Source organism: Apis laboriosa, unplaced genomic scaffold (genome assembly GCF_014066325.1).
Source record: "Apis laboriosa isolate Shangri-la unplaced genomic scaffold, ASM1406632v1 scaffold40_cov151, whole genome shotgun sequence".
Lineage (NCBI taxonomy): Eukaryota > Metazoa > Arthropoda > Insecta > Hymenoptera > Apidae > Apis > Apis laboriosa.
The window spans coordinates 5,940,546-5,954,130 of NW_025223180.1; the positions used below are offsets into that span (position 1 = coordinate 5,940,546).

Consider the following 13,585-nt stretch of genomic DNA (forward strand, 5'->3'; position numbering starts at 1 on the left):
GAGAGAGAGAGAGAGAGAGAGAGAGAGAGAGAGCCCGAAGAGACGCCCGCCCTCTTTCCTTCAGGTGTGCACGAGTGTGTACGTGTACGTGTACAGCATCGTGGCAACGCGAGGACCGGGAATCAAGGTTGACGAGACGGAGCGCGTACACGCCCACCGACTCAGACGATCTCATTTAATGAAGTATACCTCGCAATTATGTCGTTCGTGATAGCCGTAGATGTGCATTAGACGTCTCTTTCTTCCTGCTTCCACGTCGCTCGTCGTGTCGGACCAGGGGCACGGGAACCGCGTTTCAACCGCGTTTCCCTCCTCTTCTTCTCCACTGTCTGCGCAACAAGAGTATCCTCTCGCGAGAGAGCCACGAACGTATCTGAATTAATCAAGAGATATATATATATATATGCATGTAGGGACGATTTTTTTTTTACGCCGGTTTGTTCGGCGTACGATCGTCCTTTTGTTCCAGTCCGGTCTGGGAAATTTATGAGAGCCGTCCTCCTTCCGTGCCCAACCCCCCTTCGCCAACCTTCCTCCCTTCCTTCCTCTGACGCACCCTTTTTGTCCCTGGAAATTAATCCGTAATGCCGTTAGCCAACGCGAAAACTCGCTCCTCCTCCTCCTCCTCCTCTGATACACGCCTCCCAAGAATTTTAATAACCTTTAACCGGATGGATGCTGCTTAATTACCGATTTTAAAGAGGCCATCCGACGGGATTGTGACCGACTTTAAAGCAACGAATCGTTCGAGCCTTTTCAATATCTTTTCTACGTTAAATTTTTATCGCTTCGCTTCGTTAAAAAAACTCGAGTGCAACGACAAGGAGAAACTTGGAAATCGAATGCGATAACGAAAAACAAAAAGGAATTCTTCTCCTCTTTCTCTCTGTCTCCTTTCTTTCCTTTTTCTTTTTTTTCAAATTCTAGATTCAAGTCCTCGATATCGCGTTTCGCGAATTAAAAATCGTTATTGCGATTAAAAAAATTCCCGTTAAATCTGGAGGGAGGGAGGGGGATTAAAAAAAACACATTATGTCTCCGGGATGACGATATTTCTCGAAAATAGGGAGGAAAGAATCGGGGGGGAGGACGTGGACGCTCATAGGCTCGGGATCAACGGGAGTTTGCATGCAAAGCATATTTCGCGTGAAATCGCGTCGACTGCCATGTCCGTTGCACGATTCCTGTCAAAGGTGGGCCAATTACACCGTTGAAACAATGGCGGGGGAGTGTCAGAGTTTCGCGATTTCGAAAATTAACCGCCGTTCGTTTTGATGCAAATAAAAATGCAGCAACCATTGAACGAACGGCGAACAGTAGTTTCAGTTCAAATTGTCGGCCTGGTCACAATTTCATTTAACGGATTATTCTCTATACATACATATTAGCTTATCCTAGATTTATACACATAGAACAATTTACAAACTCACTTTTCTTTTTTTTTTTTTTTTTTTTTTTTTTTCCCCGGCATACTTTTATGATAAACCCCCTCCTCCCCCCTCCCGCCCCCAGTGTTCGCGTGAAAACAAGCCGAATCGCCGTCAAAAAACGAATCGCGTTAATTTCCAGCAGAGAGATAAAAACAATATAGAAGAGGGGGAAAAAAAAAAAAAGAAAAAAAAAAAACGAAAAAGAACAAAAGAGGAGGAGAGCGTGCGCGAAAAAAGGGGAGAGGAGGGGGAGGGGGGAAAAATCAGAGATACAAAGAGAGAAAGGGGTGAACGAAGGGAGGGATAGAGAGCAGTAGTAGTAGTAGTAGAGCGAACGTGGAAGAGAAAAAAACGTGGTCGGCGACGACAACGGCATTCCACGAAATGTCATTTCCATCGCGTCGGTCATCGATCAAGCGACGCGCAGCGAGTACGGTAACTGATATCGACAGGGTTGGACGACGGTGCCGACGTCCTCGATGAGTGACGTCTCGCGGCCGGTGTCCATCCTCTGTCCAAAAATTTTTTCTCTCCTTCCCTCCTCGGGAACGCGACAGTAACGATTTTTCGTTTCTCTCCGGCACCTCGTGACGACCTGGCGTCCACGTTCCTCCTCGTCTCTCCCTCTCTCTCCCTCCCTCCCTCCCTCTCTCTCTCTCTCTCTCTCTGTCATCAGTCCGTTGGGGCCGTTTACACGCGACCGCTCGTGTTACCTGTCATGTAACGCGAATCGAATTCGATGTCGTGAAACGCAGGCTACGGTGATTATTAGCGAAGTGGGAGCCGTGTAAAGGTTGTATCCTTTTGCCGCGTAGCCGCGGCTCCTTCCTTCCCTCGAACGCAATGATGATGTTGCTCAGGTTATGTTTCTTAGCTTAATCCCCGGTGATCGGCGCGAATCGATGCGATATCGTGGTGCGAATAGACGCGAATAGAGGGAAAATGGAGGGTGTATGGAGGGAAAAAAATAAATAAGAAGCTGATAAGAAAACGGATGATGGGCGGGCAGTTAATCTTTACGACAAAGGTCTCGAGTCTCGAGAGGAAAAGGAAAAAATTCTTTGATGAACCATTTGACGGGCATCCGTTTCCTCGAAGTAAATTGTAATCGTGGAAATCGAGCGAAAAGATTTTGGGAAAAGAACGGGGAGATTCGATCGGGATAGGATCGAAAAAGGGTATTTTGTCGCGATCGTTCTCGTATCGGCCGATAATTTCGTATCCACGAGTAATTGGATCGGCGATTCGTACAATGAAAATATTATGAATGGGAGATGTATGAAACGTGATCGTTAAATAAGCCAGATAAGAGAGGTGTCTCGTGTTACTCCATCCGCTATCTTAGATGACGTCATCGTGAAAACTACGCGATAGGACGTATAATACGGTTTCTTGTTTCCGAGCGCTGCATCTGCCTCCAGCCCTGTTAAACGATCCGGCCGGCATGCCAAGCAACAATACCGGCCAGAGAAGACGATAGCCTCCAACGATCGTCGCGCGCTTATTCCCTCCTCCCCCTCCCGATCGCCGCCGATCCTTTCTCTCTCGTTCGGCCGGAGCTGTCTCTCGCTCGAGTAGTAAATTATGCCCACGTGCTTTCCTAAGCGCGAAATTACGCCCGGATTGCGTTATCCATTATAGGCCGAGGGAGGGAGGGGGGAAGAAGAGGTCCGTGCAGCAGATTCGCCAACACTTCATAAATACCAATTCCATTATTCACGGGATGTAATTACGAATCACGTTTAATCGTTTAATCCTTACGACGCGTACTCGAGCGCTCGTAGCGCGAGCCGATCGGACTTTTAAAATATATTTTCCGTGAGCGTCGGCTAATTAAGGCTGACCAGCGACACACCTATACCACTGGCCAAGTAGGAATTCGATTCCTACGACAAAGGCATTCCGATCGGGTCTCGAATGATAATTAGATCGGGACGCACCCTCGTGGGAGCGATGTTCGAGACACGCGTCGCGTTTCGTTCTTGCTAGCGATTTATCTGTCCAAGGAAATCTACAGAGAAAGAGAGAGAAGTTTAAGTATATGTAATTAAATATTCGTACCCGTCTTTCCCTTCCCTTTCTCTCTCTCTCTCTCTTTTTCTCTTTCTCTCTAATTTACTATTCATCCTACGATATATCGATTCGAACGTTTATAATACATTTAATTTTTGTTTTTGGAGGAAAAGCGGAAATGGAAATGAGAATAACGATCGTATATAATTACCGTAAACTACGGCGTATCGGCCGCCGGTAAGCGTAATCCTCTCGCATAAAATGCAAGCTTTAATTGCATTACTCTGCTCGATAATCTCCAAGCATCCAAAAAAAAAAAAAAAAAAAGAAAGAAAGAAAGAAAAAAAGAGAGAGGCACGGGGCGATTCCAGATACAAGAGCGCGAGGAGAGAAATAACTCTTCTCGAAAATCGAGATTCGACTCGACGGTCGAAAATTTCGACCTCGTCGGTCCTCGGCGAGAGATAATCGATCGTGCGCGACTCGTGGAAGAGAAGGGAGGCACAAAAGGATAATTGCCGACACCGTCGTCCAAAGCCGGTTGACGCTCTTTTCTATCTGCTCCTTATAATTTATTCGGTCGCCATAAATCAGTGGAGCGCGACGAGGCCGCGACGTGCAACAGGCCGACCATGTAAATGCCGATGCACCGAGCGTATCCGCACGCGTGTACGTGCACGCGCGCATACACACGCGCGCGTACATACACGGCCAGCAGCAGGTCCCTTCCTTCCTTCGGTGAATTGATAATGTAATTAGAGCGGCGAAAAAGGATTAGCTCGAATTAGAAATTCCGCGACACTCGTTCGACTTCGTTCGAACAGAGAGAGAGAGAGAGAGAGAGAGAGAGAGAGAGAGAGAGAGAGAGAGAGGGGAGAGGAGGCATTCGTTCTACGGCGAGTCGTGGGAGAAGCATAGGACGATGAAACGAGCGGAAGGGACACGGAAGAGCGAGCGAGAGGAAACGAAGGAAGAACGTAACCAAGGCAAGTCTCCACGGAGGACTTTGATTTATGCGTCCCGGGAGCGGTTCACGGAGAGTGCAGCAACCGTGTGCTGCTCGCCGAGCCCAAAGATGCATGGCCAACCGGACGAGAAGTGCACCGACGCCGAACTCGCGTCTCTATAATGTTCCCCTCGATCGATACCCGCGAAAACGAAAACGCGCCCTCTCTCTCGTTGACACGGAGCGACGCTCTTTGATACAGAGGTGAAATAGTTTTCTTCCTCCTCCACAGATTTTAATCCCGATGGGAAAATAATTACAACCGTGCGGTCACGGTTTACTTCTTAACACTGTTAACGCAGGTTTCTTCGCCCGTTTAGATAGCGCTTTAATTTGTCACGGTTTGACGCGTTGATTTCTCTTATATTACCAAGATCGGAAGCGATCGTTAAGAGGATAAGATGGATTTCGAATCCCACGAATTTGGGAAGGCAGGGTTTTCCACGTTGGCTTCCACGCCGTCTAGTAAATTTTTAAAACCGAGGGGTCCGAGACACCGACCCCTCAAATTCATAGTTTCAGCCGCGTGAATATTAAAGCGTGAAAAGAATCTCTCTATATATACATATATGCAATTGGCCGTTCTTCTCGTTCCCTCCTCGTGTCATTTCACTTTCTCGTACGCAATACTCGTAGTCCCGATGAGCCGGACACAGGTGAAAAAAAAAAAAAAAAAAGGGTGGTCGCCTCGTACGTGGTCCGGGATCGTCTGGTTGGAAATCGTTGTCGGAGAGCGCATTTGGGGTCGAGAGGGTGGCGCGGCGAGCGTTCCCCAGCCAGGGAATTGTGTCCGTGGACAACAATGGCCGCACAGTGTTTCAACAAGGCATCACCCACGGCGAGTGTATATATACCGTGGTAAAGGTTTCGAGGCCTAAGACCGCATCGGGCTGACGACATCCCGCTGTTAGGTCGGCCCTTTCAAGTTGGCCGCCGCGGCAGCGGGAGGCAAGGCTTGCCGGACCTCCGATATATTATTACCCCAAGTCATTAATGGTAAACTGCAATTCTCCTCTTTTCCCTCCACGCGCCGTCCACGGAATGTCCGGTGAGAAAGGAAGGCGCGGTTCTCTCTCTCTCTCTCTCTCTGTCTCTCTCTCTGGTTGCGTCTCGTGTCTCGCAGCCGGCCGGGACGGATCTGGAATTAATCGAGAAATATCGAATGCTTTATTGGCGATACGTCCTGCCTGCTAGTGTGATGGAGTGGTATAGGTAATTAATTATCTTCCCTCGGGGAAACACTAATACCTTGGATACTTTGGTTTTCTTGTTTCTCATCTACGTGTTGGGTCTCGCCTTTTCCCTCTCCTCTCTCTTTCTCTCGATCATTTCATTCCAGGTTCAAAAGTTCACCTTATCTCTCGAGAATCTAAAAGGCGTAAAGCTATCCGTTCGCTTGTAATTATCAATTTTAATTTTTTCAAATCACGCGGTTTATTTCAGCGAAGACCGACCTCTATTCAAAGATCGGATGAGCCGTGTTCGAGAGAAAAGGATTCTCGAATCGGAATCGAGAATTTTCAACTCTCGAAAGGGTTTTTGGCATTTATGGTGGATTCGCGCGGGCGAACGCACTGTCCGTTCGAGATCGCCGCACCGCGTAAATCCCGAGAACGATCGAACGACTCGAAACACAGATACACTCGGGCAAGGCTCCCTTGAAACTTTGTCCCGGAGGGAAGGAAGGAGCTGTCGGTATTCAAGCGCTTCCACCCCATCGTTCACGGGTACACGCGCGCTTATGCGCGCGCCAGTCGATACACGGAACCGCGCCTTCGAGCACACACAGGGACGTGTGCACATAGACGAGAGGGGAGGGCAGGGGGAGGAGAAGGTTCCCAGCCAAGTTTGAAGCCCGTTGCGCCTCAGAATCCGTACTTAGAATCCCTGGGCAGAGTTCAGGCTGCGCATTGACCGCACGAAATCCTGCGGCGTTCTCACCTTCCCCCGGTGTCTGTCGCGAGACAGCGACGACAAGAGACCGACCCCCTGCTTCAAACAACTTCAATAGGGACTGCGATGGAAATCCGCGTCCCTACCGCAATCTCCGGTTGATTAGACCTTTCTCTCTTCGAACGTTGTTGCGTTCGATCGATGAGACGCGATTAATTCCCACGATAATGCTTAATAATCGCGTCTCGAGTCGTTGAAACAAGTCGTACGCGTAAAAAAAAAAAAAAAAAATCAATCTTCCTGATCGAGGTCCCTATGCTTTGACGATTGAGAAGAGCGATTAAAAAGATACCATCTCCATCCAGCAATATCGGATGGATAAATCTTGAAGAAGAACGTTACTTCGTATCACATCTCCACCACCCAGTCGTTTTTCTCCTCCTACGATTGTCGCGTGTCTTCAATCGCAAGCGAGGCGGTAAGTTCAATGTTCAGCAATCTCAGTGTTGGAATATTTTTCTCCGAGCGATAGCTTTTCGTTCACACCTTCGAATCTCGGCGAAGCGTCGTCGTCATTTTCGCTAGACGCGGTGGGGCGTTGCAGCGAGACGGCAGCAGAGAGAGAGAGAGAGTGCACTCGTTAAAAACTTTTCACGGTATTCATTCGAAATGCACTCCGTCAAAGTGCGATGCGAGAGGGTCAAACGCGAGAACTCTGGCAAAAAGAAGGCGGATTTTCCTGTCGTTTCTCTCTCTCTCTCTCTCTCTCTCTCTCTCTCTCTCTCTCTCTCTCTCTCTCTCTCTGGCACGTCGAGACGACGAGCTAGATTATCGCGCCATCTCCGCGTGTCGTCATTATCCTTCGGGTGTTCGGGCGCGCGTTTCCGCCCGATGGAAATTTTTTCCCCTAAGACAGCCAGCGAAATCGCGAAACGGCAAGTTTTCCCAACAGAGGGAATCTCGCGACACATTCAATCTCGCGAAATCGTAATAATTTTCCATCCCTTTTTACCAGCGCGCATTTAACCGAGTAAGCGACGAGTAAGCAAAGCTCGTTGTCGCCGGCTTCACAATGGACCGTACAGATCGCGTTTGACTCGATGAAAACCAAGAGTCATCGTTTTCTCCCTCTTCGCGTCGAGAGATCGCAATTAATTATCGCGATACCTTAATGCTTTCAACTAAAAAAAAAAAAAGACGAACATTATCCCTCCTTCCTTCCCCGTATTGTTTCGTATCTAACCGGAGGGGGAGGGGATATTATATTACCTTTTATACACACACGCCTCGATATAAATATATATAACATATTCAAAAAGGCAACGACACTTGGAACACACCTTTAACCCATACCGCTGAAACACGCGAATCCATCTCGCCTGCATTAAATTCGGAAGCCTGAAAAACTGGAACCCCTCGTCGATGCAACGCGACGAACAAAAGCAAAAGAGAGAGAGAGAGAGAGAGAGAGAGAGAGAAAAGGTGAAACGCGGACGAAAAAAAGAAAAAAGGGACGAAAGTGACCGGTCCTCCGTGATAAAAGGGGGAGGAATGCCGGAGGGCCGGCGTTCGAACGAAGGAGGAGGAAGCTGGTGTTCCGAGCGTGTTCCTTCACGTCAGCTTGAACGCGGCCTTTTTTTCATCGCGCTCACGTTAGAAGCGCGGAGAGGAGAATGCACCCGGGCTGCGGAGCGCAGCTGCGAGTGACGCGCGGGAGAACGAGCGACATGCGGCCGCGGTTAGGACACACGCTCGTTTCACGGAAGCCGAGGGTTATTCCCCGTTCGCAGTAGCAAAGTAGTCGTGCGTTCCGTGATACGCACGATACGGCTGGTTTCTGCTTCGAAACTCGCCGCTCGTCGAAAACCACAATGATACAGGCGTGTATCGATTAGCTGCCGCTTATGGTGTTATCGAGACAGGCTTAATTAACGGCGGACAAACCGTGGCTCGGCACGAACACCTAGGGAAGGAAACCGGTGAGAAATTACTTGGATCCTATAAAATCTACTATTTTCTCCCGCCCCTCTCGCTCCCTCGCCCCGCTCGGCTCGAGGAATCCGTTGTAGCGTGACCGGCGATTTTGTTCTCGTTTAAAACGAATTCCTTCGGATCTTTTACGGTAATGGAAAGCCTCGAGATACCGTAAAATCGGCGTTTCTTCGCGCCGCTCGAAACGCCCTGCGTTTTTACGCCTCCTTTCTTCCTAATGTATACTACACCTGTACCTGTACGAGCGTGCAAAGTTTACACTCTTTGTCGAATCGACGTTGATAGGCTCACGTTTACCTTATTAAAGGTAAACTTGTTTGTTTCTTTTTGTTTCTCGTTCGGCGGCTTCGATGGCTCGGACTTAGGAAGAAACGGAAGATCGGGCTAAAAACTGATATTGATCGTAATAAGCCGATATCGATCTCGTATCACTTTTCGCACCTTTTTTTTTTTTTTTTCCTTTTTCCTATATTTATAATAACGCTTTAGGAAGAATTTTAAAAACGTTAGAATTTTTTCGACTCGCCGATTACTTGGAATACATTGGAAAAAGAAACAGGTCGGCGTTGGAGAAGGTTCTAACAGCGGTCTAAAATGGCATTGTGGCGCGTCCGTATGGAACTAATGAACTCACGACGGGGCTTTCACGGGACAGAGTTATTACACCCCTTCTTCTCGACTATAGTAGACCAGTCTCTATTCCTCTCGTTTCTTGCCACCTCTCTCTCGGTTCGTTCCTCTCGAGATACTTCTCGCCACCTTCTTCCTTCTTCGAGACACAACCGCCCGCATTCGCCTCGTCACCTTAACTCGGGTTAAGGCTGACCGGTATTATGGCAGATCTATCATTCCTCCGTCCAAATAAGCTCGAACCTAGTTTCACGACTGTTAGTTTTCTCACCAACCCCTTTCATCTTGCTCGTATATCTTCCGTTTTCTCGAATCGCAATTGTCGATCCTCCACATAAATAACGAAATATCGAGAACGGAATATAAACAGAATATATGCTTTAAAATAATTCGAGAAAACACGGAACGTCCCCATAATACTTCAACCACTTTCGCGGCCATTAAACCAAAATAATCACGAATTGAATTCTCGTGCGTTGGCCACGAGACGACCAAGGACCAAGGAGCGAAAGGAAGAGGGGAGGGTGACTTTTCTTCGAAGAAAGTCGCGCCTGTAAATTCGCTAATTCGCTTTCAAAGGAAATCTGGCGCGAGGGCATTTTCCGCGGGATAAATTCGAAGTGGATGGGGTTTGGGGATCGACAAAGACCGAGTCGGAGCCCCGGCTATCTCGATCTTCCGTCTCTCGAACAGTCCCCTCTCTCTCTCTCTCAACGATGTCTCATTGTTTGCGTCCCCTGTATATACGCGCGTCTATACACCGGTGTCCTTTATCTTAATTCCATTACACTTGGAAACGCGACACGGGCCTGCACAACAAGCGCGTGTCGGTAATGCACCCCCTTCTGCCCGGCAACAACCACCACCCGGCCCAACCCCGCCTTCTCCCCAACCGACTCGTCACTGTAATTTCGTGCAAAGCCACTTTGACGTGTCCTTGACTCTCTCGCCGCTTGCAAATCTCAAATCCCCTCTGCTCCCCTCTGCTCCTTATTCACTCGCTCGTAATTCAACCCCTCCCCTCCTCCCGTCTGGCTGGCTATCGTGAACGAACGAAAGGCCCTCGGTGTTTACTCCCTTGCAATTTTGCGACTCGTGACTCCGCGCTATTTTATCCCTTTTCTCCTTGTTCTCACGAATCGCGCCGACTAATTAGACCACTCGTTGCGTTTTCGAGCGACGAAATGAAACATTGCTAAGAAGGCTTCGGTTTGAAACGATAAACGTTCCCCTTGCTCGTCCTCACCGAACGGAATACTCGTTTAAACTATATTTTTTGGGACGATTGTTCGTTTATCAAGTTTAGTTCCTTCCAAGAGAGATTACATAATTGAAAAATATGACAATATTTTTAATCATTTCGATCGTCTTCAAGTAGTAGTTGAAATGTTATATATATATCGGTTAGTAATTTTGCGTCATTTCTGTTACAGATAGGTACGACACCGCGTACGCCTGCGAGGGGAAAACATTGTGGATCGAGTGCGGCGAGGGAAAGCTGATCCATCTTATCAGAGCGAATTACGGAAGGTTCTCGATAACGATATGCAACGAGCACGGGAACACCGACTGGAGCGTCAATTGTATGTCACCCAAATCCTTCCGGGTGCTCAACAGCGAGTAAGTATTCCGATCATCGACGTCCTTGCATCCTATCATACACACATATACATATATATATACAGCTTGTCCTTTGATCCTTCATCCCTGTTCCACGAATCGCGTCGAGGAATCACGATGATGATGGTATCGAAACCGAATCTCGAACGTGCTATTCGATATTCTATCGAAAGCGAGAAAGAAGAAGAAGAAGAAGAAGAAGAAGAAGAAGAAGAGGAGGAGGAGGAAACGTAGAGAAAAGAAGGAAGGAGAGGAAGGGAATGGAAAAATGGACAGCGTTCCCCGCTGCCAGATATTCTCTATCGTTAATGAGTCCGGACTAGCACCAATTAAAGGAGACGTTCGATCCGATCGAAGCGTAGATCGCGCTTGTCACTTTGGTCCCCGGGTTATCGAGCGATCCGACTTTCCACATGGATCGGTATCTACACGGCCAAGCTTTTACGAGCCGTACGCTCCATTCGAGAGATATCCAGCATGACACCTGAGATTCTAACTCGTTCCCCGCGCGGATAACGAGAAACGCTTCCTGAACGAGTTCCGCGCGTGTGTGTGTCCGTGTCCGTATATCGATCATAGTCTTTCGATGACCTTGGACGGAGGGAGGGGGGCCGATCTATACGATCTATCACGAACGAATCTCGATCCGATCGCGTGGATCTTCGCCCTGGCAACCAGTTACCCGCGCGATTGAACGGTTTGATCGGTCGCCGCCACAGTGAAAAATTATTAAACCGTGGAGAAATGCGGAAATTCGATTCTCGATTTCGCGCAGATATATATATATATATATACGAACCGCGGAATCGTCTCCTCGAGATTAATCGTTCAAATATTCACGCGGATCTTTCTTTCATTTTCGTTGTCCAATTTTGTTGAAAGTTTCCATTGTTCCGATACCATCTTTCTCGCGTGGCGAGATGAACAGATGAGTTCGAATGAAATATTTCGGTCAACAACGGGTTTCGAATAACGCGAAATGGGGATGAAACGAAAATTTCGACGCTTCGTTTTTTTCGCGTGACTCGCGTTCGAGGACGAAGTATCGAGGAACGAATAACAGAGAATAAGAAAGATCGCCAAGATCGAGAAGATTATTCTTTTTATAATATCTCTAAATTATACAAATATATACCCTATTTTTCGAGATCGAGCGAATAATTTCGAAGAATTGAATACCACACAGAAGGATGATACCATCAAGGCGGAATCGCATCAGCTTCCTCGACGCCGTTCCCCCTCCTTAGCCTCCTACTCTCTTCCCCCCTTTCCCCCTGACCGTCCACGGAAATGGAGCAAAGAGCAATGGAGTCGAGATCGCGAGGAAATAAATGGTAAAAGGGGTAAAGGATGGGATGGGAAAGAGGATATGTCCAGGGAGGGAGGAAGGAAAATGAGGAAGGAGTGGACGGCTTCATATGGTCCGGCGAACTGGCCAATTGCTCGACCATTGAAGAGCGTATTTCGCGGCGGATCAGAGCGGTAGGAAGAATCGCAAACTCAGCGGTCGCTTCTCTATCCCGGTCCCTCGCGAACATCCCCTCTATTTTCCTTCGTTCTTCGTGCCTCTGCGATCTCCAAAGTCTCAGACTCGCACACATACCAAAGTACACACGTACTCGTAATAATAAAATATATATATATACATACATACATACATACATACATGCATATATACACGTAGACGCGAAATGCAAGCGTTTCACGCGCCGCATTTCCGCTTGTCACAAGATCCACGTTCCATAAGATTCCGTATTTTTGACAAAATCCAACCTGTCCTGCGGATTCCTGTTTCTATTCTATTGTTGTTCTATTTTTTGTTTTTTTTTTTTCTTATTACTTCTTTTCTTCTCTCAAATTGAAGATCGTCGAATTGTTTAAACAAAGAAAAGGAAACAAAAGCAAAGCGGAATCTGTCGCATCCGTTGGTCTATAGATCGATTCGATTCGGAAATTCAAACGAAAGGGAGAGAAAATTGAGAAGAGAGAAAGAAAGAGAGAGAGACGAGACAAAGACGAAGAGGTTACGGTGACGCGAAATTTCGTTGATTCGACGCCTGGATTCACCACGCGTTTCGTCATTGTGATTAATCGCGGCGGATATTAGTTTTAACGAAACGAAAAAACGACAAAAAAAAAAGGAAACGGTATTGTGATGCACGTCCAACAAAACCAACGATATAAGGCAACGTCAGCCGGTGCCGGTAGTGTGAATAATTGGGAAAGATAATCGCCATGACGAATCGAAATCGTATCGTAATTAACCTTTCCATCGTCGCTTTGGAAGCGAGCGATTCTCGCGACCGGTTGCGTCTTCTCGGGAGTAAAGAAAACGGATGAACGGAAGAGAAAAAAATGCGAATGCGAGGAAGAATGCGGGGAGCGCAAAAGCGCCGCGTAACCGCGTAAGAAGACGCGAGAAACACGCGTGTTAATATCGAAACGCGCCATCGTTCGAAGGGGTTGAAGTACGTTTTGCAGAAAAAAAAAAAAACGCGTTTCGTTTCAAAGTTGGCCGCGATCGTCTCTCCTCGCGTGGAGACGGTCTAAGGACCTCCTCTCGTCGTCGAGGAGTAATAACTTCCGGATTAACTTTAAGTGGAGAAGTTCTTCCGTGTTGCCTATACCTGTGTAAAGTCGTGCACGTACATGTCGCGGCTCGGTGGTTATACACACGACGACTCTCTATGCGTTTCGCAAGACGAGACAGCAGAATTTGACGTCAATTTAACTCATTTCGCGGAATCGATCGAGAAGATCGCCCCAGCTTTGCTCGCTGATCGTAATCACCGTTCCTCCGTACTTGCTCGTCTTCCTCTCTCTCTTTCTTTCTCTCTTTTGCTCTCTCTCTCTCTCTCTCTCTCGAGTCTCTAGAGTCGTCTATATAAATTCCTTTTTTTGCTTCTCCCCTCGAGGATCGATCTAGACCACGGCGACTTTTCTCCCTTCCCTTTGTGTCTCAAAAATAACTTTCGTGGAATTTTGTGCAACGATTTATAAA

The 13,585-nt window shown here is 47.7% G+C and overlaps 1 protein-coding gene across 8 annotated transcripts in view; it reads left to right on the forward strand.

The window, feature by feature from the left end:
• The window catches only part of LOC122715831 (latrophilin Cirl-like), a 365,198-nt gene that overhangs the window by 310,853 nt on the left and 40,760 nt on the right, over positions 1 to 13,585 (forward strand). For 7 of the 8 annotated variants that reach the window (XM_043938340.1, XM_043938336.1, XM_043938335.1 and 4 more), the window contains one exon: positions 10,398 to 10,584. In XM_043938340.1, coding sequence (XP_043794275.1) covers positions 10,398 to 10,584 — 187 coding nt within the window. Of the gene's footprint in view, positions 1 to 10,397; positions 10,585 to 13,585 lie in introns of those variants that run through there. The other variant, XM_043938341.1, reaches the window with a different exon arrangement.